This window comes from Microcaecilia unicolor, chromosome 3, assembly GCF_901765095.1.
Source record: "Microcaecilia unicolor chromosome 3, aMicUni1.1, whole genome shotgun sequence".
Classification (NCBI taxonomy): domain Eukaryota; kingdom Metazoa; phylum Chordata; class Amphibia; order Gymnophiona; family Siphonopidae; genus Microcaecilia; species Microcaecilia unicolor.
Window position 1 is genome coordinate 310,807,238 of NC_044033.1, and position 26,609 is coordinate 310,833,846.

Here is a 26,609-nt window from a genome sequence, read left to right on the forward strand (position 1 = left end):
TTCACAACCATCTAAATTTCAGAAAATCTCTAAAGACTTTGTTATTTGGAAAAGCTTACCCCAAGGACTCAACATGTGTCTCCACTACTTGATTCATAACAATATAATGACAATTTTGGACACATCCACCCTTCCCTTCTCTCCCCTGATTTCCCTGTTCCTTTCGTTTCTTCCCCATCCTCTCCTTTATTTCTTATGTAGGTTTCATGTGTGTGATGTACCTGACACAGTTGGGAAAATATGGGGTATAAATGAGATAATAAATAAATAAATAAATAAATAAATAAATAAATAATTTAGGTGCAAGGATTTACATCAGGGTTCACTTGGTGTAAATGTTCACACCTAAGGATAGTTGCGGATCCTGGTGCTAAGCGCTATTCTATAATCGGCTCCTAACTTCAGGGAGTCTTTTACTAAAGCTTAACGCGAGTTATCTGCACCAGGGCCCATAGGAATAAAATAGGTCCTGCTGAAGATAAGCTTCAGTAAAAGACCCCCTTCGTTTATAGAATAGCACTAAGTGCTATTTTTTTTGGCAACAATCTTTTGGTACCATTTATAGAATTTGGTCCTATACGGACAGTTGCCTTATTATATGGTTTACTATCAGCATTATTAGGCCAGAATGAGAGAGATTTATGCATTTCTATGAAATTTCACTTCCCAAATCCGAAAGAAGTAAGATATGGAAAACTGTTTGAATAGTCTCTCTCCCTTACTAGATGATGAAACTCTAAAATAATCTTCTGGATAACTTACATGTGGAGGGGCATTTAAGATATGATGGCCAAATCCCATTTTGGACAATGTCCAAAAATCTAGTGCCAAACATAGTCATTTTCGAACCAGAAAAACCATCTATCTTTTTGGTTTGAAAATCACCCTATTTTAGATGTTTTTGTGCTCAGTGCATCTTTCTTTAAGGCCCTTTTCAAACAAAAAACATCCAAGGTTAAAACACACAAAAACAAGCAATTGAGATGTCAGGGGACCAGCAGTCATATTAGACTGGCCACACAGACATCCCAGCAGAGCATTGGGGCACCCTAGGGGGCGCTGCAGTGGACATCACATAAAAGGTCCCAGGTACACATCACATCATAACCCCCTTATAAAGTATAGTGAGCCCTCCAGGACTAGAAAAAATGTACTGTACCCAACTTTACACCACTACAATAGCACTTATGCCTACAGTTGTCACCTACAGTGGTGGAAATAAGTATTTGATCCCTTGCTGATTTTGTAAGTTTGCCCACTGACAAAGACATGAGCAGCCCATAATTGAAGGGTAGGTTATTGGTAACAGTGAGAGATAGCACATCACAAATTAAATCCGGAAAATCACATTGTGGAAAGTATATGAATTTATTTGCATTCTGCAGAGGGAAATAAGTATTTGATCCCCCACCAACCAGTAAGAGATCTGGCCCCTACAGACCAGGTAGATGCTCCAAATCAACTCGTTACCTGCATGACAGACAGCTGTCGGCAATGGTCACCTGTATGAAAGACACCTGTCCACAGACTCAGTGAATCAGTCAGACTCTAACCTCTACAAAATGGCCAAGAGCAAGGAGCTGTCTAAGGATGTCAGGGACAAGATCATACACCTGCACAAGGCTGGAATGGGCTACAAAACCATCAGTAAGACGCTGGGCGAGAAGGAGACAACTGTTGGTGCCATAGTAAGAAAATGGAAGAAGTACAAAATGACTGTCAATCGACAAAGATCTGGGGCTCCACGCAAAATCTCACCTCGTGGGGTATCCTTGATCATGAGGAAGGTTAGAAATCAGCCTACAACTACAAGGGGGGAACTTGTCAATGATCTCAAGGCAGCTGGGACCACTGTCACCACGAAAACCATTGGTAACACATTACGACATAACGGATTGCAATCCTGCAGTGCCCGCAAGGTCCCCCTGCTCCGGAAGGCACATGTGACGGCCCGTCTGAAGTTTGCCAGTGAACACCTGGATGATGCCGAGAGTGATTGGGAGAAGGTGCTGTGGTCAGATGAGACAAAAATTGAGCTCTTTGGCATGAACTCAACTCGCCGTGTTTGGAGGAAGAGAAATGCTGCCTATGACCCAAAGAACACCGTCCCCACTGTCAAGCATGGAGGTGGAAATGTTATGTTTTGGGGGTGTTTCTCTGCTAAGGGCACAGGACTACTTCACCGCATCAATGGGAGAATGGATGGGGCCATGTACCGTACAATTCTGAGTGACAACCTCCTTCCCTCCGCCAGGGCCTTAAAAATGGGTCGTGGCTGGGTCTTCCAGCACGACAGTGACCCAAAACATACAGCCAAGGCAACAAAGGAGTGGCTCAGGAAGAAGCACATTAGGGTCATGGAGTGGCCTAGCCAGTCACCAGACCTTAATCCCATTGAAAACTTATGGAGGGAGCTGAAGCTGCGAGTTGCCAAGCGACAGCCCAGAACTCTTAATGATTAGAGATGATCTGCAAAGAGGAGTGGACCAAAATTCCTCCTGACATGTGTGCAAACCTCATCATCAACTACAGAAGACGTCTGACCGCTGTGCTTGCCAACAAGGGTTTTGCCACCAAGTATTAGGTCTTGTTTGCCAGAGGGATTAAATACTTATTTCCCTCTGCAGAATGCAAATAAATTCATATACTTTCCACAATGTGATTTTCCGGATTTAATTTGTGATGTGCTATCTCTCACTGTTACCAATAACCTACCCTTCAATTATGGGCTGCTCATGTCTTTGTCAGTGGGCAAACTTACAAAATCAGCAAGGGATCAAATACTTATTTCCACCACTGTATAAGTGGGTTCACTAGGTATTTTGTGGGTTTTGTGGTGCTCACACTTTCCACCACAAGAGTACCAGTTAAAATAGGATATGGGCCGGGGTCCTCTTCTCTACAGTCCACTACCCTGACCACTAGGCTACTCTAGGGACCTACCTGCTGCTCTGAGAGGAATGGCCATTATACCGTGGTGTGTGCTGGTAAATTTTTAACAACAGGCTCTCTCCCCGGTCAACCTCGGCGCCCCCCGTCCACCACTGCACCCCCCCCCATACACCTCTGCGCCCCCCCCCCCCGTCCACCTCTGTGCCCCCCCCAAATTGCAGAGCTGGCTACAGCCGGGGGGGGGGGGGGGCAATGCATTACTCTCTCCAGGAAAAAAAATTTAATGATCCCAGGTTGCAATCTAATTCATGTTTAATATGAGATAAAATGCCATAAGTAAGTAAATAAATATAAACTTTTAATGTTCAGCACCTGATTCTCAAAGTGGACATATTCCAAACACTATAATGAAAATAAAATTATTTTTTTTCTACCTTTGTTGTCTGGTGACTTTGTTTCTCTGATCATGCTGGCCCAGTATCTGGTTCTGCCGCTCTCTATCTGTTCCCTTGACTCCGTTTCCAGGGCTTCCTTTCCATTTATTTCTTTTCTTTGCTCCTTTCTTCTTCATTTCTGGTCCTCCGCAGACTTGACTGTACAGTGGATCCAGCTTCTGCCTATTTTCTCCATCCATGTGCAGTTTCTCTCCTCACTTCCTTTCCCCTCATCTAATCTCCTTCCTCTATCTTCCCTCAATGTCCAGCATTTCTTCTCTCTCCCTTCCCTTCCCTCCCCTCCATCCATGTCCAGATTTTCTCTTGCCCTCCCCTGCCATTCATGTCCTGAAACTCTCCTCTCTCCCCTGCCCCCCTCTATCCATCCATACCCAGCAATTCTCTTTTCTCCCCTGCCCCCCTCTACCCATCCATGCCCAGCAATTCTCTTCTCTCCCCTGCCCCCTCTATCCATTCATGCCCAGCAATTCTCTTCTCTCCCCTGCCCTCCATGCCCAGCAATTCTCTTCTCTCCCCTGCCCCCCTCTATCCATCCATGCCCAGCAATTCTCTTCTCTCCCCTGCCCCCCTCTACCCATCCATGCCCAGCAATTCTCTTCTCTCCGCTTCCCCCCTCTATCCATTCATGCCCGGCAATTCTCTTCTCTCCCCTGCCCCCTCTACCCATCCATGCCCAGCAATTCTTTTCTCTCCCCTGCCCCCCTCTACCCATCCATGCCCAGCAATTCTCTTCTCTCCCCTGCCCCCCTCTACCCATCCACACCCAGTGAATCTCCTCCCTCCCCTGCCCTCCCCTCCCGCTCCCATCCATGTCCAACGATTCTCCATTGCCCCCATCCTCCCCTCCCGCTCCCATCCATGTCCAGTGATTCTCCGTCGCCCCCATCCTCCCCTCCCATCCAACATTTTTTATTACCTCCGTTGAAGTGCCGCGTTATTTAAAGCCCTGCTGCTCGTCTCTAGCCTTCCCTGTTTGCTTCGTGATGAGTTTATTCCCTCAGTCCCGCCTTTGCGGAAAAAGGAAATGACATCAGAATTACGTCAGAAGGCGGGACTAAGGGAACGAACTCATCACGAAGCAAACAGGGAAGGCTAGAGATGGGCAGCAGGGCTTTAAATAACGTGGCGCTTCAACGGAGGTAATAAAAAAAGATGGATGGGAGCAGGAGGGGAGGATGGGAGCAACGGAGACTCGCTGGACATGGATGGGAGCAGAAGGGGAGGTAAGCATGGCCTGTGGTGGCGCCCTCCTGCCATGCTTATCTCGTTCACTGGAGCCTGTTCATCCTGGAGAACAACCGGCTCGCAAGATCTTGCAAAATTTAACAACCGGCTCTTGTGAGCCGGCTCCAGCACACCACTGCTATTATATCTGCAGTTGTCATAGAGCTTGGTATGTAACTATCGCTTTCACCTCTTAGGGGGGTGGGAAGGAGGTCAGTGACCACTGGGGGATTAAAGGGGGGGGTCATGCCTTTATTCCTCCAGTGGTCATCTGGTCAGTTTGGGGACCTATTGGCAATTGCCTCCCTGTTTACTAAGCCAAGCAGCAATGCCGACAGCCCATTCCAAGTGGATGGGCTGTGTCGGCATTAGTGCATGGCAGCCACTAGTGCTGCTTAGTAAACAGTGTGGGGGGGGGGGGTTAGTTGTTATCAGCGGCATAGCTACATGGGGCCAGAGGGCCTGGGCCCCCCCCCAAATTTGCACTGGGCCCTTGGTTTGGCAGACGGGGGTCCCCAACCCCCGTCAGCTGAAGCTTTCGTCCAGCGCTGGTCTCCGGCGCCACCACATTGCCTGCCCTGCTCTCTCTTCCCCTCATGTCTGGCATGCTCCTTTTTTCTAAAATGTGCCCCCCCCCCCCACCTTGGGCTCTGGCCCTCTCCCACCTCGAGGTCCGGCTACTCCCCTGGTTGTTATTGAAACAGGTCTAGCCAAAAATATCCTGTTTTTTGCCCTGGACATTTTCAGTGTTGTACTTCACAGAAAAGCATCCAAATCGTAAGCCTGCTGTAGTCCAACCCAAAACACGTCCCAGCATGCCCCCTTGAGATTTAGAGAAAACTGCAGAAAAAACATCTTAAAAATGAGTTTTAAAAATAGTGATTTGGATGTTTTTACAACACTAACGTCCATCTGCCTCTTTGTGCCATTTTATGGATGTTTTACTGTTTTAAAAATGAGTTCCTTTATAACAGATTATATGAATTTTTGAAAAAAAAATGAAAACATTTTATTTCAAAGATTTCTTAATAGTAGCAATCTGGAATAATTTTTCAATTCAATGCATATTTAGTAATTAGTAGGAATTTTATATATTGATATTCCTGGCATGTCACCACATGAACTTTATCTTACCACAACATCACTTTGTATTTGTTCACACCGGAGTCTGCAAACACCCTCTCCGGTACTATGTAAGCCACATTGAGCCTACAAATGGGTGGGAAAATGTGGGATACAAATGTAACAAAAAAATAAACAAATAAATAAAATATGAATCAGAAGGCCTTAGCGGCTGATTCTTTGTGATCTTGGGTGAGCTACCTTATCACCCTGTTTTAATCCCAGCTCTGTCACAGACTCTGAGTGGTTAAAACACTTTGAGGGGCAATTTTCATACTGCCTGCTTAGCTACGAAGTTCATTTTATCCATGAACTTTGCATCAATTTTCAAAGTCAAAATATGCGCATACTTTTGTTTTGAAAATTGTCTATGGAAAACATGCTGACAGATACTTCCACCCGCTTTTTTGTGGTTACATTTTCTTACAAAAATAATGCAAGTAGTTTTGAAAATACAAAAGTACATGCGTTGTCTCAGTCCTGGTCCCTAATCTGCCCTATAGTAAGTCTCTGGTACAAGAAGGCAAGAGTACATGCATTGTGGAACTACCTTAACCTACTGTACCTGAAGGTAACTCATCTTGAGCTACAACTGAAAAAGGCATGAGCTAAATCCAAAGAAATAAAATAAAAATCAAATAATGCCCATACAGAGTGGGCAATCTTCCAAGAGCTCATTTCCATGCACAAAACACTCTTTTGCTCTCTTTATCCACCTGTGCTCGCATTCTAACTCCAGCTGTCCTGATGCTCTGTGTGACCTTGTAGAAGCCGATGTTCAGCCTGCGGGAGGCAGGCCAGCTAAGTGCCACAATTGGCGCTGAGCCTGAATATTCCATGTCAGGCTGCTTCCAGTGACTTGCACTGAATATTCGTTTGTTTGGGGTTTTTTTGGCCGGCTTAAACTTAACCGGCCAAGTTAATATTCAGCATTGGCCGGTTAAGTTTATAGCGGCCAAAGATAGGACTGCTATTTATGTGGTCCAATTTGGCCACTAAACTTAGCTGGTGAACCGCTGAATATTTGCAGCTAGCTGGTTATATCACACGATATAGATATAGCTGGTCAGCTGCTATGCGCTAGCATTCAGTGGAGGTAACCGGCTATCTCATGCTGCTAAGTGCTATTTAACCAGTTGTTCCTGGCTGGTTAAATACCTTTGAATATCGTCTGGTTTATCTCTCTGTGCCTCAGGAGCCCTTTTACTAAGGCGTGCCAAAAAGTGGCTTGCGCTGGTGTAGGCATGTTTTGGATGTGGAGGAAAGGAGGAAAGGAGAAACAGGGGTGATATGATACAGACGTTCAAATATCTGAAAGGTATTAATCCACAAACGAACCTTTTCTGGAGATGGGAAGGTGGTAGAACTAGAGGGCATGATATGAGATTGAAGGGGGCAGACTCAGGAAAAATGTCAGGAAGTATTTTTTCACGGAGAGAGTGGTGGATGCTTGGAATGGCCTCCCACGGGAGGTGGTGGAGAGGAAAACGGTAACGGAATTCAAACATGCGTGGGATAAACATAAAGGAATCCTGTGCAGAAGGAAGGGATCCTCAGGAGCTTAGCCTAGAATGGGTGGCAGAGCTGGTGGTTGGGAGGCGGGGCTAGTGCTGGGCAGACTTATACGGTCTGTGCTGGGAGGCGGGACTAGTGCTGGGCAGACTTATACGGTCTGTGCCGGGGCTGGTGGTTGGGCGGTGGGGATTGTGCTGGGCAGACTTATACGGTCTGTGCCAGAGCCGGTGGTGGGAAGCGGGACTGGTGGTTGGGAGGCAGGGATAGTGCTAGGCAGACTTATACGGTCTGTGCCAGAGCCGGTGGTGGGAGGCGGGGCTGGTGGTTGGGAGGCGGGGATAGTGCTGGGCAGACTTATACGGTCTGTGTCAGAGCCAGTGGTGGGAGGCAGGGATAGTGCTGGGCAGACTTATACGGTCTGTGCCCTGAAGAGCACAGGTACAAATCTAAGTAGGGTATACACAAAAAGTAGCACATATGAGTTATCTTGTTGGGCAGACTGGATGGACCGTGCAGGTCTTTTTCTGCCGTCATCATCATCATCATCTACTATTAGGCAATGACAACACTGCTCCTTTCTCCCCCTTCTGCACAGTTTCATGGACTGCAGCACCTGAAATGTGCCGGTAGGCTTTCCACTCCATGTATGTGCTTTTCTGATTTACTGACTTGTAAAAACACTCTGGCAGGTTGTTGGAATAATATTACTCATCATCATCACTATTCTCAATAATAATTCTTAGGAAATTTCTGCTAACCAGAAGGAACTCCTTTAGATGGACCTCGATGTTCTTGTTGAAGATGGTGAACAGCGCTGCTAACACATTAATGATGGCTTTTGCCAGGCACTGGATGTTGTTGCTGTAGCCTGTAGAAAGAATAAAATATAGCTGAGGCTTTTGTTTGGATTTTTTAATTAAAGCTGCTCTATCTCATTCTCTCTCTCTTGGCCCTTTATAGCCTGGCCCGTCCCAAATTTGATGGTGGTGGTGGTGGTGAGGCTTCAGATACTAGCCTGAAGGTCATTTTTGGGGCACAACAAAGCCTCACTCGCATACATTGAGCTGGCCCGATGGCCCTTGCTTGCAAATTTCACAAAGCTCCAAAATTATCTAGTTTTCGGGGTTACTAAAATATGCAAATTCAATGAACTATTACAACAAATGGAGGTGGTTCTTTTTAGCCAGAAAGAGCAAAAAGGTCATTCTTGTTTTAAAGCAAAAAGAGATGTTCACCCTCCTAACACAGGCAGCTGACTGCTCAGCTTGTCTCACTTCTGCCTCTCCTGCTGCCCACTAAAATAAAAGGACAATATTCAGCAGGACAGCAGCCACAAGAACACATTTCATACAGAAACATTATTCCTATATTTTCACTTATATAGATATCTTCTCTAAATATCTAAGTCAGGCCACTGAATATGTGAAGTTTATACAGGCAAGTTATCTGGAAAGCAGCAGAATACTGCTGCTATCTGTACAACTTTTTGCCCCACACAAGAATGACTCTAATCCAGCTCACATAAGTTTTGTCCGTATATTGACATACATGGCCAAAAGTCATCCATTCAGAGGGGTGGGAAGTTGACAACACAGGGCTTATCCATGTAACTCCCAAAACATTAAAAGAAAACATTTTAAGCAAAATGAAAAAAGCAATTTCCAAAGTATTTTCATGGACAAAACAACATTTCATAAATAGAAAGGGGACTCTGAAAACTGCCTTCTTCTCCTCACTGCAAGCAAAGATTGCTTTTACCCATGGCTAAAAAAAAGAGGTGGATGAGATCAGGGGAGGCAAAGTATAAGCAAGGCTTTCATTTAACTCATGCACATTTATATTTGCTTGAAAGCAATTGCATAAGTTCCCTAGTAAGAAGTATCCACTGTGTCCTAATGGTCAGTTTTATAAAGGAACCAGGTTGGAGAGGTGGGGTGCTTCCCTCTGAAAGTTAGCTTGTACTAGTGGGCCTGCAAACTACATCATCATTGTAAAAATAACCCCTTATTATGGGGAAAAAAAATCAAAGGCCAACTTTTGGAGCAGGCTACTGCCCATACTGTATTCTGTGGTGGGGCAGTGGCTAAGGAAAGCCTGCATGCTGTTGCCTGTGCTGCACCTCTTTTGTGGATGGGTGGGTGGGTGGAGGGAAGGAATGTGTGTGTGAAGGAAGCTTGTACTGCTGCTGCCTGTACTATACGTGTTTTGTGTTGGGACAGTGTGCGTGTGTGTATCTGTGTGTCTGTGTGAAGGAAGCTTGTACTGTTGCTGCCTGTATTGTACCTGTTTTGAGGTGGGTGTGTGCGTGTAAGAGAGAGGGAAGCTGGCACTTTGCTGCCTGGTCTGTACTTGTTTTGTGATGGGATAATGTGTGTGTGTGAGGGAAGCTTGTACTGCTGCTGCCTGTACTATACTTGTTTGGTTATGGGACAGTGTGTGTGTATGGGTATGAGGGAAGCTTGCACTATTGCCGCCTGTGCTGTACCTGTTCTGTGGTGGGACACTGTGCGTGTGTTGGGGGAGGGTGGGGAGCTGGCACTGCTGCTGCCTGTACTGTACTTGTTTTATGGTTGGACAGTGTGTGGGTGTCTGTGTGAGAGAAGCTTGCACTACTTCTGCCTGTGCTGTACCTGTTCTGTGGTGGGACAGTGTATGTATGTGTGTTGCTGCCTGTGCTGTATCTATTCTATGGTGGGGCAGTGTATGTGTGTGTGGGGGGGAACTGACACGTCACTGCCTATGCTATATCTGTTCTACGGTGGGGCAATGTCTGAGTGTGTGTGTGTCTGTGTGAGGAAAGCTTGCATTGATGCTGTCTGTGCTGTACTTGTTTTGTGGTGGAGCAGTGTGTGTGTATCTGAGGGAAGCCTGCATTGCTGCCTTTTGTGCTGTACCTGTTTGTGGTGTGTGTGAAGGAAGCTTGCCCTGCTGCTGTTTATGCTGTATCTGTCCTGTGAATTCATTTCCCAATGCTGTCATTCATCAAATTGCCCCTAAATTCCCTACAATTATTTTTATTACAATGATGAGAACTGAAGACCGGTTCGGAAGCTTTTCCATACTCATTCATTAGACTAGCCACAATCAGGCTGGAGACACGTGGGGCTGGAGGTATGTTGAGGGGGTCACTGCCATCCCTTACCATCACTCTCAATGCTGTAGAAAGACAGAGGATCAGCCGCCAGTGTGGGAAGAGACACAGCTAGGAAGACTAGTAGCAAGGAAGCTATCTTGTACTCTTCCTCAGGGGAGGTGCTGTCTACAAGAAACGGAGAAACAATTACAACCGCTGAAAGATTTCTGTAATGAGCTTTGTTCTTGCAGCCAATTGTTTTCTGCAGTGGAAGTGGAAGGGTATCTCCAGAGCTGACAGCCAGCTAAATGCTTTGATGGATGAGGCTGCATTGGGTTTTTGTTTTTTTTAATCTCCTTGAGATCTTTATTTTCTGTTATTTAACTCACATACACGTGCTTTTTGAAAGCAATGCTTTGATTTAGAGAGGTGAATGCAGAATGAACTCATCTTTTCAAAGTCACTGGGAGTGTTGCATAGATGTTTAATTGTTGAGATTTGACATACCACCATTCGAACAACAAAGCTGACAACATGGTGGCTGATTTGGATAAGGTCACCATATTGCTCCATGTCAGCAGGGAGAGGCTGTCAGTCCTGGTTTTACTCTCCTACAGGCTTGCACGTCCAATTTCTCTAGAACAGCAGTAAACTACTAGTCTGTAGATGGAATATGGTAAAGCAGGGACTGGCTCAACTCCTCCCTGACAAGACAGAATTTGTCTCTGCAATACCCAGAGTCTTCTGGTATTACCCACCGACCAATGTTGGCTCTGCTCTCTTTCTCTTATGTAACAGGGCTAGAGTCCGACAGGCATGATTGCACTTAAAATTAGCCTTGCCATCTCACCCCAGGTCAACTGAACAGGCTGATTCAGTCCTGGGTTTGTCTTCTTGCATGCATCACATTGGAATTCTGACTTTTCCACTAATTTTGTGGCTGCCTACTTTTCCAGTTCCTGAAGGATCATTTCAGGCGAGTTCCTATCCTGAAACACTATAGGGTAGATCAGGGATTACAAATACCACAGTCTATCGGAATGTAAGTTCAAAACTAGGCCTAGCCTAAAATACCCTTACTGGAACTGGGTAAGTTTGCAGTTATGTACTCTCCCTATGAAAATCAGAGCAACAAATCCACGTATGCACTGTGTGGCAAAATTAGGACTGGATCAGTTTGCTCATTTGAACTGGGGTGACAACGCTGGTTTAAGTGCTGCAGTGTATGGAACCTTCTGCACTGGTTATCTGTATTCTCTTTCTGGCGAATGATTTGTAGTGTTGCAAACTTGACAATTTTGTGAAGTCACTGCATCACAGATGTGAAATCACAGCACAGCTGCTGCCACCAGTCACAGGGCAGTCTTCATTCCAGGCTGCAGCAAGTCCTCTACAGGGACAGTGATTTTGGGGCACAATCTAGATTGCAGTTGGCCAAAACCAAAGTTAATGTTAAAGATGGATTCTGCAGTTTATTATTTTTTCCAACCCAAAAGAAGTTGGTAAGAATTATACAAAAGGGATCAAGAAATGTCTGTCTGTCTGGGGGCAAAATAACTCTGAAAATTGAAAGAAATGGGATGAAACTTGGTATGGGGGGGGGGGGGGGGGACCTGTGAAAAGTCAAATTAAGTTCAAAAATGGACCAGACTGGCCTGGGGTTTCTAGAGAAAAAAAAAGCCCACCTAAAATGGGCCAATACATTTCTGTGGAACAAGCAGTTCCAGCTTCTACAGCATCCAAAACTGCCTTACTCACCAAAACTAGTCACCTCTAATTAGCCCCCCACCTCCCAAACATTACTCCTCTGTAACTCTCTCACACCACCAAAAACTACTCCTGCAACTGTCCCACCACCCCTAAAATACTCCTAGCAAATGCTTCATCCCCCAAAATTACTCCCTAAAATTGTCCCTACATTTAAACTATACACTATCACTAGGGTTACCATATGGCTCCAGAAAAAGGAGGACGGATTGAGCCAGCTGGGTTTTACTTCCATTGCTTTCAGTGGAAAGCAATTGCTTTCAATGGAAATAATTGAGCCAGCCGGGTTTTACTTCCATTGCTTTCAATGGAAAGCAATGGAAGTAAAACCCGGCTGGCCACCCCTACCAGCCCTGCCTACTTAAACTCCTCCCCATAACTACCTCCAATCCAAACTGCTCCCACTTCCTAAAATACCCCCCAACTGCACCAAACCTTCAAAACTACCACACTACTCCCCCAAACCTTAAGCATCTGCAATTGCACTACCACCCCTAAACTGCACCCACTCTCCTTAAATGATTCCTACCTCTCCACCACCCCAAACTGCCCCTCTCACTAAATTTATTCACCTGCAACTGCCCCACCATCACCCCACAGGATTAACCCTGCAACTACCCCATCAATCTCAAACTGTCCGTACTCCCAAGGGCTACCCCCTTACAATTGCCCACCAACTTCTCCACCACCCAAAACTATCTACCACAACTGCTCCATCACTACCAAATTGTCCCCACCCCCTAAATTACCCCCTGCAACTGTACCACTACACCCAATCTGCCCCTACCAAATAAACTACCCCTCTACAAGTTCCATCCTGCAAACCTACCCCCAAACCCACCACCACCAAATTGCCCCTACCCTCCTAAAATACGCCCATAAATATACCCACCCCAAAACCAACCCCAAACTGTCTCACTTCCTCAAATGTAACACCAACTGCCCCACCCTCTGCCCCTATTGCAACTGCCTCGCACTCAGAACCACATCCTGCCACTGCCCTAGCATCTCCAAATTGTCACCACCATCCAAAACTACCCCCTCAACTGCTTTACTCTCTTAAAATACTTCCACAACTGCCTCAATCATCCCAAAATGCCCACTCAAATCTACTCCCCTACAACTTCTCTATCACCTCCAAAATTGTCCCCATCCCTAAACTACCCCAACTATCCTACAACTCCCAAACTGCTTTCATCTTCCTAAAATACTCCCTACCCACCAAACTGCAATGAGCCCTCAAAAGTACCCCTATGACTGCTCCACCCACAAAACTATGGTGGCGGGGCTGTGGCTGGAGAATAAGCTACCTTCTGGTAACTGCCAAGAACCTCCAAATTGGTTCATCACCTTAAACTACCCCCTGCAACTGCCTCAATTCTTCTAAACTACCCACTGCAGTTGTCCCGATACTCCTAATCTGCCTCACCTACCAAAACTACTGCAACTGCTCCACAACCCCAAAATATCCCACTCTCTTCAAATACACTCTGCCACTACTAACTCCTCCAAATTGACCATACCCCCAACACACACATATCCCAAAGTCCACCAACTCACAGGCACCTCGGACATACATATTCTCAGTACCCAGATATGTATATAGTGAGGTTGGAAAGAATTCCATAAGTTATGCTCCACAAGCTAAGATGATCAGACTGAGCCAGTTCTGTTATTACTCCCATTTAGATCTTTCTGTCCTTGTTGATGTGAAGCAATATAGAAACATTAAAATAGCACTTGTCACAGGCAGGCAGACTGGTATGATCATTGCCCAGTTATCTGTGGTCTTAAGATATGAAAGGTCAGGCTCTGAATTCAGAAACTCAGCTATATCACTCCCATGAGGCAGCAGGTCCATGAACAGAACAGGATTAACCCTTTGGTGATTCGACAAGAACGCCTGCCTCAGGGGTCATAATATCTAAACATAGCAAACAAAGGGGATACATATATAAATAAACAAATTGGTTGATAAACACATGGTAAAATTACTCCAATAGTTAAATTGATAAAATGCAAACCATAAAAACATAAAAAATGTTAAACTAATCTAAACAATCATTAAAATATATACACAATAGACATACTACAGATATGCAGTTTACCAACATTACACCATGGCATGTGTAAAAATATTAAACCCAAAACAAAAAGCTAAAATGTAATTACAAAAACCATAATAAATGGACCTGTATAACTGTATAAAATGATTATATCGTACACACATTGAAAATCGAATGAAAGAATAATTAGAGGCTACTTGAAATATAAAAGTAATGGTGTAAAATAATTACTTGCACAAAGAATTTAAGAAGGGACATACATGATTAGTACAATACTAAAGATTAATGTTCACCCTAAAGGTCTCAATGGTGGCAGCAATGAACAAGCAGGGATATTGATTCTAAACATAAAAATAACATAGCCATTCAAATAAAAAAGGAAATAAAAATGAATGATATGGTGAACAATGATATGGTGAAATGGCTTTTGTTAAACTGAATAGATAGAAAGCTCTGAAACCTCACCTACTTTAATTCAAAAATCTGCTCTGACCAAATAAATCAAAGATCTTCATACACCCTAATATCTGGGGAACAAGATACAACAGCCTCAAGAAAAGCAATGTTTTCTGACTTAAATAAAGGAGATTTAAAACAAGTATAGCTACATTCCAAAAAGTGCTTAAGGTCAATTACTCTGCTTTGTCTCAAAAATCCCTGTCCTACTCAGCTCATCTCCCCCCCTCCCCTCTCCATTGCTTGCAATAAATCCAAACGGGCAACTTGAAATAAAGAACTGTGCGTTTGTAACCTTCCTTGAAACAGCAAACAAAGGAAATTGTCAAATCAGACAGAGACTGACTCTACAACCTGTCCGGAGGAACCTAGGAGCAAAATTAGTGGGAAATCTGTCCTCATCCCACGGACTGACTAGACCGTGTGGCTCGACAGAGCAGTCCAGTGCCGGTGGACCAGAGCAGGCAGACGCAGATTGGCAATGCAATCAAACATCAACATACAACAACACACTCCAGCTCAGAAGGATGGCGTAGTCTCACTCTCACCACGCTCGGCAACGACCAGCCGAGGAGTCAGCCCAGCGGTGCGCCCTGAGGTTGCGGGAACGCTGAATGCAGATGAATTGCAAAAGGTGAGATGCTATTTGGGGTCAGGATCCGTGCCCTGTGAAAGGCCAGTTCTGGACAACCCACCACTCGCACTACAGGCACCCTACATGAAGTTGCAGGCACCCTATTTGCAGATCGTTTGCCTTGTTGTTTTCTGGGACCCTATTTGGAGCTGCATGACCCACCATTGAAGAACGGCAGCTCAGAATCAAAACCTCTCACCTGGGGGTGATGCGGCAAGTATGTGCCCTCTACACTGTTCTTCTCGGCTGCCACGATTAACCACAGCATCCTCCACACTCCGAGCAAGTAGTTTGCTGATCAAAACACCAAACTACTGAAAAAAAAGGTGTTCTCCAAATGGTGTTCTTCCCCAAGCTGCCCGAAGCGCCAAATGGCCCGATTTAAAATCAACTTCTGCGATCACACAGCTCACATGCTGCACAGCTACTAAGGCACTCTTGACGTGATCTTTCCACCTGCCTAATTACTCACTGCCGCAGACACTCATAGTTGAACATTTTTGCCTCCCACCTATTGTGGCAACACCACTACAATTAATATTTCAGCCTTGGTTGTTCTCTCTCAGGGTAATTCTATTGCACAAGCACTATATTGAGTAGCAACTACTCTATAACATATCAAACTTCCACTGCTCATTTATCCTTTAGACATGACTGTTATTGAAGGACATTTTTCACTGTTGCGGGTATTGTTTTTATGTACTAGCTACCTGTCTTCTATCTGATCATTCACTGATGCAGGCAAACCCCTAGCCAAGGTAAAAGAAAAAAAAAAACAGCCCCACACAACACATAAACACAAGAACCTCAGAGCCCAAACACACACATATTCACATGCAAACACCCCCAAACCAGACGTAACCCACCAAAAATGGCCAACCTAAGGACATGGATCTACTATACAATAATAATGTTGATAATGGGGCTACCAGCAGCAACTTCAACTGAATGGAACAAAACACCAGTATGCATCACAGGAAGAAGACGACCAGTCCAACAACTGGAAGAGCCCAATCACCACTTAAACAACAATGCAGAGGCCAAAAATACAACCAGCAACATGAAACCAAACATGAACAACACCCAACAAAACAACAAGAGCACAACAGGCAGACCACACAGACAACTACAAACTGTTAAAGAAACCAACATTAAACACGACACGTATATCCTGATACTGATAGGTTACATAAATGTGAGATCAGCAGTAAATAAGACAACACTACTAAGAGACTGGATAGAAACAGAACAACTCAGACTACTGCTCATAACTGAAACAGGACTGCACCTTGAAGACGAATCTGCACTACTAGACCAATGCCCACCAGGGTACAAAATAATACATATCAACATAACCAAAAGGAGGGGAGGAGGAGTTGCAATAATATACAAATCTTCCTTCATAGCAGAACCTGTCGCTAAACACTCATCCTCAACAATCGAAATCCTTGCACGCAAAATCACTGACAAAATACTAACTATGCGTCACATTATTTTACCACCCTCCAGGAAGCTGGACAAATGCCCAAGAAGGTTTCACAGACTTCGTATCAAACATCTGCACCAATCACCCAAATGTCCTATTAATAGGTGACATAAATCTGCACCTAGAAAAACAAAATGACACAAACATCAGAACACTAATGAACTTCATAAACCAATGGAACTTTACAACAGCACAAGGAGTCTCATTGCACTACAATGGAAAGAAAGTGGGAAGAAAAGAGAGCCAAGAACCCAAAACACATTCACAACCAGAGGAAAAGTAGACAACTACACATTCTGGACAACAACAATACATCAACTCATTGACATACCACCTGAGGATAAACACTTCATGAGAAACTGGGACAAAACAAGTGAAAACACACTAAACAAAATAGCACCACTCAAAACAAAAATCACAAAACAACCACGTCTTTGGTTTAATGACAAACTACTACACATGAAGAAACTCTATAAGAAATTTGAAAAAGTATGGTCCAAAAACAAAACCATAAGGAGAAAAACCATAAGAACATACACAAACAGCATAAAGAAAGCGAAAACAAAACCCTACAGTAGATATACAAACCTCAACCAGACCAATACGAAAAAAATATTCAAACTCATGAACAAACTACTGAAAACCCAGAGCACATTGGCAACAACTGAAACTCCATCAACTGCAACAACTTGCACAATACTTCAAAAACAAAATACCAAACACAAGATTAAACCTTGCAAAACCACAAATAAATATCCCAGACTAGCTACAGGACTGCGAAACACATGACAACCACACTACAGCAGACAGAATATGGACCACGTTCAAACCACCCCAACTAGACACAGTAAAAACACTATTGACAAAATACGTGCATGCATACTGCCTACTTGACAAATGCCCTAACTACATGATGAAAGCCCACCAGACTGATTCATCGAGTACCTCACCAAACACATCACATACATGTTTGAAAGAGGTCAATTTCCAACAGACCAAGGCGACATAGTACTCACACCTATCCTCAAAAACACTACCAGCAAGATCAGCGATATCACAAATTATAGACCAGTAGCCTCAATACCACTACTGACCAAAACGATGGAAGATCTAGTAACACAGCAACTAACGGAATACTTGATAAAATTCTCAATTCTTCATAAATCCCAATCAGATTTCAGACCACAACACAGCACTGAGACAGTCATAACCACCCTGATAATGAAATTCAGAAGCATAATATGCTAAGGACAAAACATATTACTACTACAATTCGACATGTCAAGTGCGTTCGACCTAGTAGACCACACCACACTAATGACACTGCTCAACAACATAGGAATCAGTGGTACAGTGGTAACATGGTACAATGGCTTCCTAAAGACCAGATCCTACATTGTAAAGATTTCCAAACATCAGCCTCATGGATCTCTGAGTGTGGGGTACATAAGTACATAAGTAGTGCCATACTGGGAAAGACCAAAGGTCCATCTAGCCCAGCATCCTGTCACCGACAGTGGCCAATCCAGGTCAAGGGCACCTGGCACGCTCCCCAAACGTAAAAACATTCCAGACAAGTTATACCTAAAAATGAGGAATTTTTCCAAGTCCATTTAATAGCGGTCTATGGACTTGTCCTTTAGGAATCTATCTAACCCCTTTTTAAACTCCGTCAAGCTAACCGCCCATACCACGTTCTCCGGCAACGAATTCCAGTCTAATTACACGTTGGGTGAAGAAAAATTTTCTCCGATTCGTTTTAAATTTACCACACTGTAGCTTCAACTCATGCCCTCTAGTCCTAGTATTTTTGGATAGCGTGAACAGTCGCTTCACATCCACCTGATCCATTCCACTCATTATTTTATACACTTCTATCATATCTCCCCTCAGCCGTCTCTTCTCCAAGCTGAAAAGCCCTAGCCTTCTCAGCCTCTCTTCGTAGGAAAGTCGTCCCATCCCCACTATCATTTTTGTCGCCCTTCGCTGTACCTTTTCCAATTCTACTATATCTTTTTTGAGATACGGAGACCAGTACTGAACACAATACTCCAGGTGCGGTCGCACCATGGAGCGATACAACGGCATTATAACATCCGCACACCTGGACTCCATACCCTTCCTAATAACACCCAACATTCTATTCGCTTTCCTAGCCGCAGCAGCACACTGAGCAGAAGGTTTCAGCGTATCATCGACGACGACACCCAGATCCCTTTCTTGATCCGTAACTCCTAACGCGGAACCTTGCAAGACGTAGCTATAATTCGGGTTCCTCTTACCCACATGCATCACTTTGCACTTGTCAACATTGAACTTCATCTGCCACTTGCACGCCCATTCTCCCAGTCTCGCAAGGTCCTCCTGTAATCGTTCACATTCCTCCTGCGACTTGACGACCCTGAATAATTTTGTGTCATCGGCGAATTTAATTACCTCACTAGTTATTCCCATCTCTAGGTCATTTATAAATACATTAAAAAGCAACGGACCCAGCACAGACCCCTGCGGGACCCCACTAACTACCCTCCTCCACTGAGAATACTGGCCACGCAATCCTACTCTCTGCTTCCTATCTTTCAACCAGTTCTTAATCCATAATAATACCCTACCTCCGATTCCATGACTCTGCAATTTCTTCCACAGGGATTGCCAATACTGTTCAATGTAATGATGGGCGCCACTCAGGAAAAAGCTGGAATTAATGGGTTTCAACCCATTTATATACGCAGACGATGTCACCGTCTTCATACCTTTCCAAGACAATATCACAAACATACAGGACAAAATAAAAAAAAGGATTGGGCCTCATGGAAGAATGGGTATCAACTTTCAAACTCAAACTGAACAGAGACAAATCCAAATTCCTAGTACTATCCAGCCCACACAATCTCACATCCTACCAAAAATTCACAATCAACCAACAAACATGCCACATCAAAACACAACTTAAAATACTAGGAATCATTCTCGACAAACATCTAACACTGGACAATCAAATAGCAGTAACAACAAAATGCTTCAGAACACTATGGAAACAGAAAAAGACTATTTCCCTTGACAATCTTTCTGGATACTGATCCAATCAAAAGTCAAAAGATACTATCGTGACTAGATTACTGCAATGCAGCATAAGTAGGGTGCAAGGAAAACACACTAAAATTGCTGCAGTCCAAAACATGGCAGCAAGACTGATTTTCAAGAAATCAAAATACAAAAGACCAACCCCACTGCTTGAAACACCACATTGGAGGGGCATAATCAAACGGTGTCGGCCATCTAGATGGCCGGCCCCGTAAAGCAGTGTCCCAACCGTATTATCGAAACAAGATAGCCGGCTATCTTTCGTTTCAATAGTACGGTTGGAGCCGGCCAAATCTCAACATTTGGGCCGGCTTTAGAGATGGCCGGCATTGGTTTTCAGCGATAATGGAAACTAATTCCGGCCATCTCAAACCCGACCAAATCCAAGGCATTTGGTCATGGGAGGAGCCAGCATTTGTAGTGCACTGGTCCCGCTCACATGCCAGGACACAAACTGGGCACCCTAGGGGGCACTGCAGTGGACTTCAAAAATTGCTCCCAGGTGCATACCTCCCTTACCTTGTGTGCTGAGCCCCCCAAATCCCCCCCAAAACCCACTCTCCACAACTGTGCACCACTATCATAGCCCTTAGGGACGAAGGGGGGCACCTACATGTGGGTACAGTGGGTTTTTGGGGGGGATTGGAGGGCTAGCTGTTTCCTCCACAAATGTAACAGGTGTGTGGAGGGGGGGAGTGTATGGGCCTGGGTCAGCCTGTCTGCAGTGCACTGCACCCACTAAAAACTGCTCTAGGGACCTGAATAGTGCTGTCATGGAGCTGGGTATGACATTTGAGACTGGCATAGAGGCTGGCAAAAAAAATGATTTTTAATTTTTTTTGGGTGGGAGGGGGTTGGTGACCACTGGGGGAGTAAGAGGAGGTGATCCCCGATTCCCTCTGGTGGTCATCTGGTCATTTGGGGCACTTTTTGGAGGCTTGGTCCTAAAAATAAATGGACCAAATGAAGCCGGTCAAGTGCTCGTCAGAGCTGGCCTTCTTTTTTCCATTATCAGCCAAAGCCGGGCATCTTGTAACCACGCCCCCGTCCCGCCTTCCGTACCCTGCCGAAACGCCTCCTTTCACTTTGGCCGTCTCTGCGACGGAAAGTAGTTGGAGCTGGCCAAAATCGGTTTTCGATTATACCGATTCGGCCAGGTTCAGAAAATGGCCAGCCATCTCCTTCGAAAATAAGCAGGATAGTCTACCAGTCAAGGCAGCAATATTTTTCAAAGCGAGCACCCTAATCTTCAAGATACTATTTGGAATGGCACCTGAATATATGCTTAACATGATCGAACTATCCTCAAGAAATGTCAGCCCAGTAAACAGAAACTACCTACTCCTACAGCTACCCAACTGCAAAAACACCATCTACAAATCTATCTACACAGCAGGATTTAGCTACCTGGGTTCCAAATGGTGGAACTCGATACCCAAAACCATAAGAAGCATCACAAATCTCCTCCAATTCGGAAAAGAAATGAAAACCTACCTTTTCAAAAACTATATGAATAAACATCACCAAAACTCTACAAGTGAACACAAAAGCTACCACTACCTTTTCCTCTTCAAATCTATCTCTTCAAAAACTCTATGAATAACACACGGACTACAGATGCCCTCTCCACGTTGCACAACACTATTGTAACTCCACCAAAATGTAAATTGTAAGCCACTTTGAACCAAAATTTGTTTTTGGATAATAGTGGGATACAAGAATGCATAAATAAATAAACATGTGAAACAAAATACTAATTACCAAGTCACAAAAAGTATTAAGGATGCCGTGAATAAATCAATAAATCTTAAAATTGAAAAAAAAAGATTGCACATTTAAAATACTGTGGAATAATGGATGTGTATATCAAACCAAACAACATGAATTATATAATTCAACAAAAAATGTGTAAGTATTTTAAATGACAAAGAAGGAAAACTGATGGAGAAATATGTTGAATTGATAGGTGTCCTTTTTGATAAGCATGTCTAGATAACTAATCTTTTGAGTGCAGAATTGCATTTTAAAAGAAAGATTCTTATATCTGGTGTTTAAAATTGTTGGAGTTCATCAGCAGTGTATTTCCAAAGTAAAAAAATGTTGCCTATATAATGGATTTTGGCTCGCCGTTGTGTTTCACCTTTTTTTATCTTTTTAATTCCATTTCTGACAGTATTCTATTTTTAAAGTTTATTCAGTTTCCATTGTTGTTTGCACTGAGCTGTCAATCACTACAACCAGCGCTGTTAAGCTCTTTATAAGATGAGAGCATGTGTTGGCGTTTTTGTTTTAGTGTGATTTTGATGCTCACATGTTGCATTTCCTACTAGTGGTAAGTCTTTCTGTTTTATTTTATTATATTCTTGAGCTTTTTAATCTTATTTTGCTACACCTGTCCTTTTTTACTCAGTTATAATTTATTCTCTCCCAATTACTTCTGTAGACCGGTCCTCAACTTTTAATTTGACCACTTGAGTTTCACTTATTGACTGCTTTCACTTTGGGTCATTTAGCACTGTTGCTTTTGATATTTCTCCATTAGTTTTCATTCTTTGTCATTTAAAATGCTTTAGCACATTTTTTTGAATGATATAATTCATGTTATTGGGTTGGACATACACATCCATTTTTCTTCAGTATTTAAGTGTACAATCTTTTTATTTTCAATGTTAATATTTATTTATTTATTCACGGCATCCTTAATACTTTTTTTGACTTGGTAGTTAGCGTTTTGTTTCACATGTTCACCATATCATTCATTTTGGTGATTTTACACTTTTTTCATTTGATGGTTATTATATACAAGACATGGGCACTCATTTTTATTTCTTTTTATCTTTGAATTGCTAAGAGCTTCTTTTACTAAGCCGTGATAGCGATTCCTGAGCGGCAAATGAGAGGAATCCCATTCAATTCCTATGGGCTTCCTCTCAATTGCTGCGCGGGAATCGCTAGTGTGGCTTTATATCGAAACCTTATGTTAGTTTTATGTTTAGAATCAATATTCTTGCTTGTTCATCACTGCCACCATTGAGACCTTTTAGGTGAATATTAATCTTTGGTATTGTACTAATTAAGAATGTCCCTTCTTAAATTCTTTTTGCATGCCCCTTCTTAAGGGCCCCTTTTACTAAGCTGTAGCGAAAGGGGGCTGGCGCTGGCATATGTTTTACATGCGTGCCGAGGCCCCCTTTTACCACAGTTGGTAAAAGGGAAGTCTTGCCTTCCTGCAGGAAATGGCCGTGCGGCAAGTAAAGCACTTGCCACGCAGCCATTTCGGGGGGGGGGGGGGGGGAGTCCTTACTGCCACCTCAATGGCTCCTGCATTAACCCGGTGGTAATTGGGGCAGCGAGCGGCACTGCTCGATTACCGCCTGGTACACTGAGGCACTACAAAAATAAATACATTTTTGTAGCGCCAGAAATGACAGTATGCTAGGGGTGGGAAGTACTACTACTAATCATTTCTATAGTGCTACTAGACATATGTAGCGCTGTACACATTATATGCAGGTACTTTCTGTGTCCCTAGAGGGCTCACAATCTAAGTTTTTGTACCTGGGGCAATGGAAGGTTACCACCAGTGGTGTGCTGGAGCCGGCTCGCTCCGGCTTGCAAGATCCGGTTGTTAAATTTTGGCCGGACTTGCGAGCCGGTTGTTGGAAAGGGCGAGCCGGCTCTCCCTCCCTCCACCCTCCGGATCTGGTCCCTCACAGATCCTACCTTGACTATCGAATTCTTCGGGGCAGGCAGTGTTGCCTGTCCGCTGCTATCGCTGACTTTCCTCCGCCGCCTGTTTGCGCTTTAAAAATGGCCGCCGAGACTTCCAGAGGCGGCCTCGCGAGACTTCTGTAAGTCTCGGCAGCCATTTTGAAGCGCGATCGGGCGGCGGAGGAAAGTCAGCGATGGCAGCGGGCAGGCAACACTGCCTGCCCCGAAGAATTTGATGGCCAAGGTAGGGTCGGTGAGGGACCGGATCGGGAGGGAGGGAGGAAGGAAGCAGGAGAATTTGTGAAACAAGTCGGGAGGGGGTGGCAGGGGAGAGAAGGGAGCTGCTGGACATGGGTGGATGGAGGGCAGGGGAGAGAAGGGTCAGTGCTGGGCATGGGTGGATGGAGGACAGGGGAAAGGAGGGTCAATGCTGGGCATGGGTGGATGGAGGGCAGGGGAGAGGAGGGTCACTGCTGGGCATGGGTGGATGGAGGGCAGGGGAGAGGAGGGTCACTGCTGGACATGGGTGGATGGAGGGCAGGGGAGAGAAGGGTCGCTGGCCATGGGTGGATGGAGGGCAGGGGAGAGAAGGGTCGCTGGGTATGGGTGCATGCTGGGCAGGGGAGGGGAGAGGAGGGTCACTGCTGGCCATGGGTGGATGGAGGGCAGGGGGAGAGGAGGGGAGAGAGAATAAATGCTGGACATGGATGGAGGGGAGGGAAGAGTGAGGAAGGAGATAAGATAAGGGAAAAGGAAGAGAGGAGAAAAACTGCACATGGATGAAGAAAATAGGCAGAAGCTGAGGACCAGAAATGAAGAAGAAAGGAGGAAAGGAAAGAAATAAATGGAAAGGAAGCCCTAGAAACGGAGTTAAGAGGACAGATAGCAGCAGAATCGGATACTGGGCCAGCATGATCAGAAAAACAGTCAACAGACAACAAAGGTAGAAAAAAATCATTTTATTTTCATTATAGTGTTTGGAATATGTTCCCTTTGAGAATCAGGTGCTCAACATTAAAAGTTTATATTTATTTACTTATTTATGGCATTTTATCCCACATTAAACATGAATTAGATTGGAACCTGGGATCATTTAATTTTTTATTCCTGGAGAGAGTAATGCATTGCCCCCCCCACCCACTGGCTATAGCCAGCTCTGCAATTTTGGGGGGCGCAGAGGTGGACAGGGGGGGGGGGGCGCCGAGGTGGACCGGGGAGAGAGCCTGTTGTTAAAAATTTACCAGCACACCACTGGTTACCACCACTTAGTAAAAGGAGCCTTAAATTCTTTATGCAAGTAATTGTTCTACAGCAGTCAAAAACTAAAAGAACTCAACTTCACAATTATGTCCAAAAAACAACAAAAGAGTATGGTCCTGGATTAACTCTATTAAAGATTTTAATATGACTGCACTCCACACTGTGTTTTTGTTTTGTTTTGTTGTTGTTTGCCCTCCACTGTTTGACTTTTAGTATTTATTTTACACCGTTACTTTCATATCTCAAATTGCCTCCAATTATTCTTTCATTCGATATTCAATGTGTGTAAGATGTAATCATTTTATACGGGTCCACTTATTACATTTTTGTAATTCCATTTTAGCTTTTTGTTTTGGGTTTAATATTTTTATATATGCTGTGGTGTAATGTTGGTAAACTGCATATCTGTAGTATGTCTACTGTGTAGGTATTTTAATGTTTTTTTTAGTTTAGTTTAACATTTTAAAAATTTTATTTATTTGCAAAGGCATGGTATACTGCCAAATGCCAATAAATGGATTCAGAACAGTGTATAATATAATAAAAGCTACAAGGGGAAAACCAGAGTTCAGTGGGGAGCGGATTAAGCAAGGGTAAAGAAGTGAGTTTTCAAGGCAGATTTAAATGCACTGTAGGAAGGTTCTGAGCAAAGAAGAGAGGGTAATGTGTTCCAAAGCTTTGAGCCAATATAACTAATGGCGGAGGCTTGAGTTGATTGTAGCATGATAACATGGTTTGCATTTTATTAGTTTAACTATTGGAGTAATTTTACCATTTGTTAATTTATTTATCAACTAGTTTCTTTGTTCATTTATGTATGTATCTCTTTTGTTTATTATGTTTAGATCTTATGACCCCTGAGGCAGGCATTCATGCCGAAACATGGATCTGTGTTGGGTCCTTTGGTTTATTCATACTATTTTCTGGTAGATATTACAACATCGCTGTGATTTTGGGTATTATATGTTGATTTTATGTTTTGATTACTTTTTATTACAGATTTTATCTTGCGAGATCTCTAGTTCCATGTCTCTTAGTGGAAACCCTATTGGCCCATCCCTACTCTGAGAGTTTTGTTGACTCACCGTAATATAAATACATGTTTAAATACCCCCATATGTGTGAACACCAGTACATCTCGGGAGCAATTCTATAAGTGGGTGCCTCTCTTATGCCATGCAGTTAGCATCTATTCTATAAAAGCATTTGGATGCCCAGATTCTCTTATAGAATACTAGTATATCCAGGTATCAGCGTGCCTTACATTTAGGTGCCTGCAGTTATATCAGCTATAGACCTGGTATAACTATGGGTGCCCAAATAAAGCAAGAGTGCAAAGAACTTTCTGTAAGTGACACACATAAGTGACAGCTATTCTCATGCTTGTCCCTCTTGCATTTACATGTTATGCCACTTATGCATGCCCTTACAGAATAGCGCTTAGGTGTTTTGCTCCATTTCAGAGCAGGGGCGTAGCCAGGCAACAGATTTTGGGTGGGCCTAGACAAGAAGTGGGTGGGCACCAAGTATTCTCCCCTTCACCCACCACCAAAAAAGAAATCTCAGCTGGCGGGGAAAACACTTCTTTCCACCTTAGCAGTCTGCAGCAGGCACGCGCTGAAAACTGAGCATGCGCAGGTGCTGGTATCGTGAAGAATAGCGTTTTCATTACCATCAGGGGGAAGTCTTCAGCTGGCGGAGCTTGGGGCCCCCACCTGCTACCGCTAATACGTGTGCTACTGTTGGATGGGTCTGATCCCTAATTGGATGGGCCCCGGCCCACCCAGGCCCACCTGTGGCTACGCCACTGTTTCAGAGTAAAAATGTACACTTGTGTTTAAAACTGTTACAGAATTGTTTCCTT

At 44.0% G+C, this 26,609-nt stretch overlaps 1 protein-coding gene across 2 annotated transcripts in view; it reads right to left on the bottom strand.

Moving 5' to 3' along the window:
- Positions 1 to 26,609, bottom strand: part of NCKAP1L (NCK associated protein 1 like) — a 338,352-nt gene that overhangs the window by 26,837 nt on the left and 284,906 nt on the right. For both annotated transcript variants that reach the window (XM_030198309.1, XM_030198310.1), the window contains exons 28-29: positions 10,351 to 10,467; positions 7,967 to 8,076 (exon numbers count right to left, since the gene is read on the bottom strand). In XM_030198309.1, the coding sequence (XP_030054169.1) occupies positions 7,967 to 8,076; positions 10,351 to 10,467 (227 nt within the window). The remainder of the gene's footprint in view (positions 1 to 7,966; positions 8,077 to 10,350; positions 10,468 to 26,609) is intronic.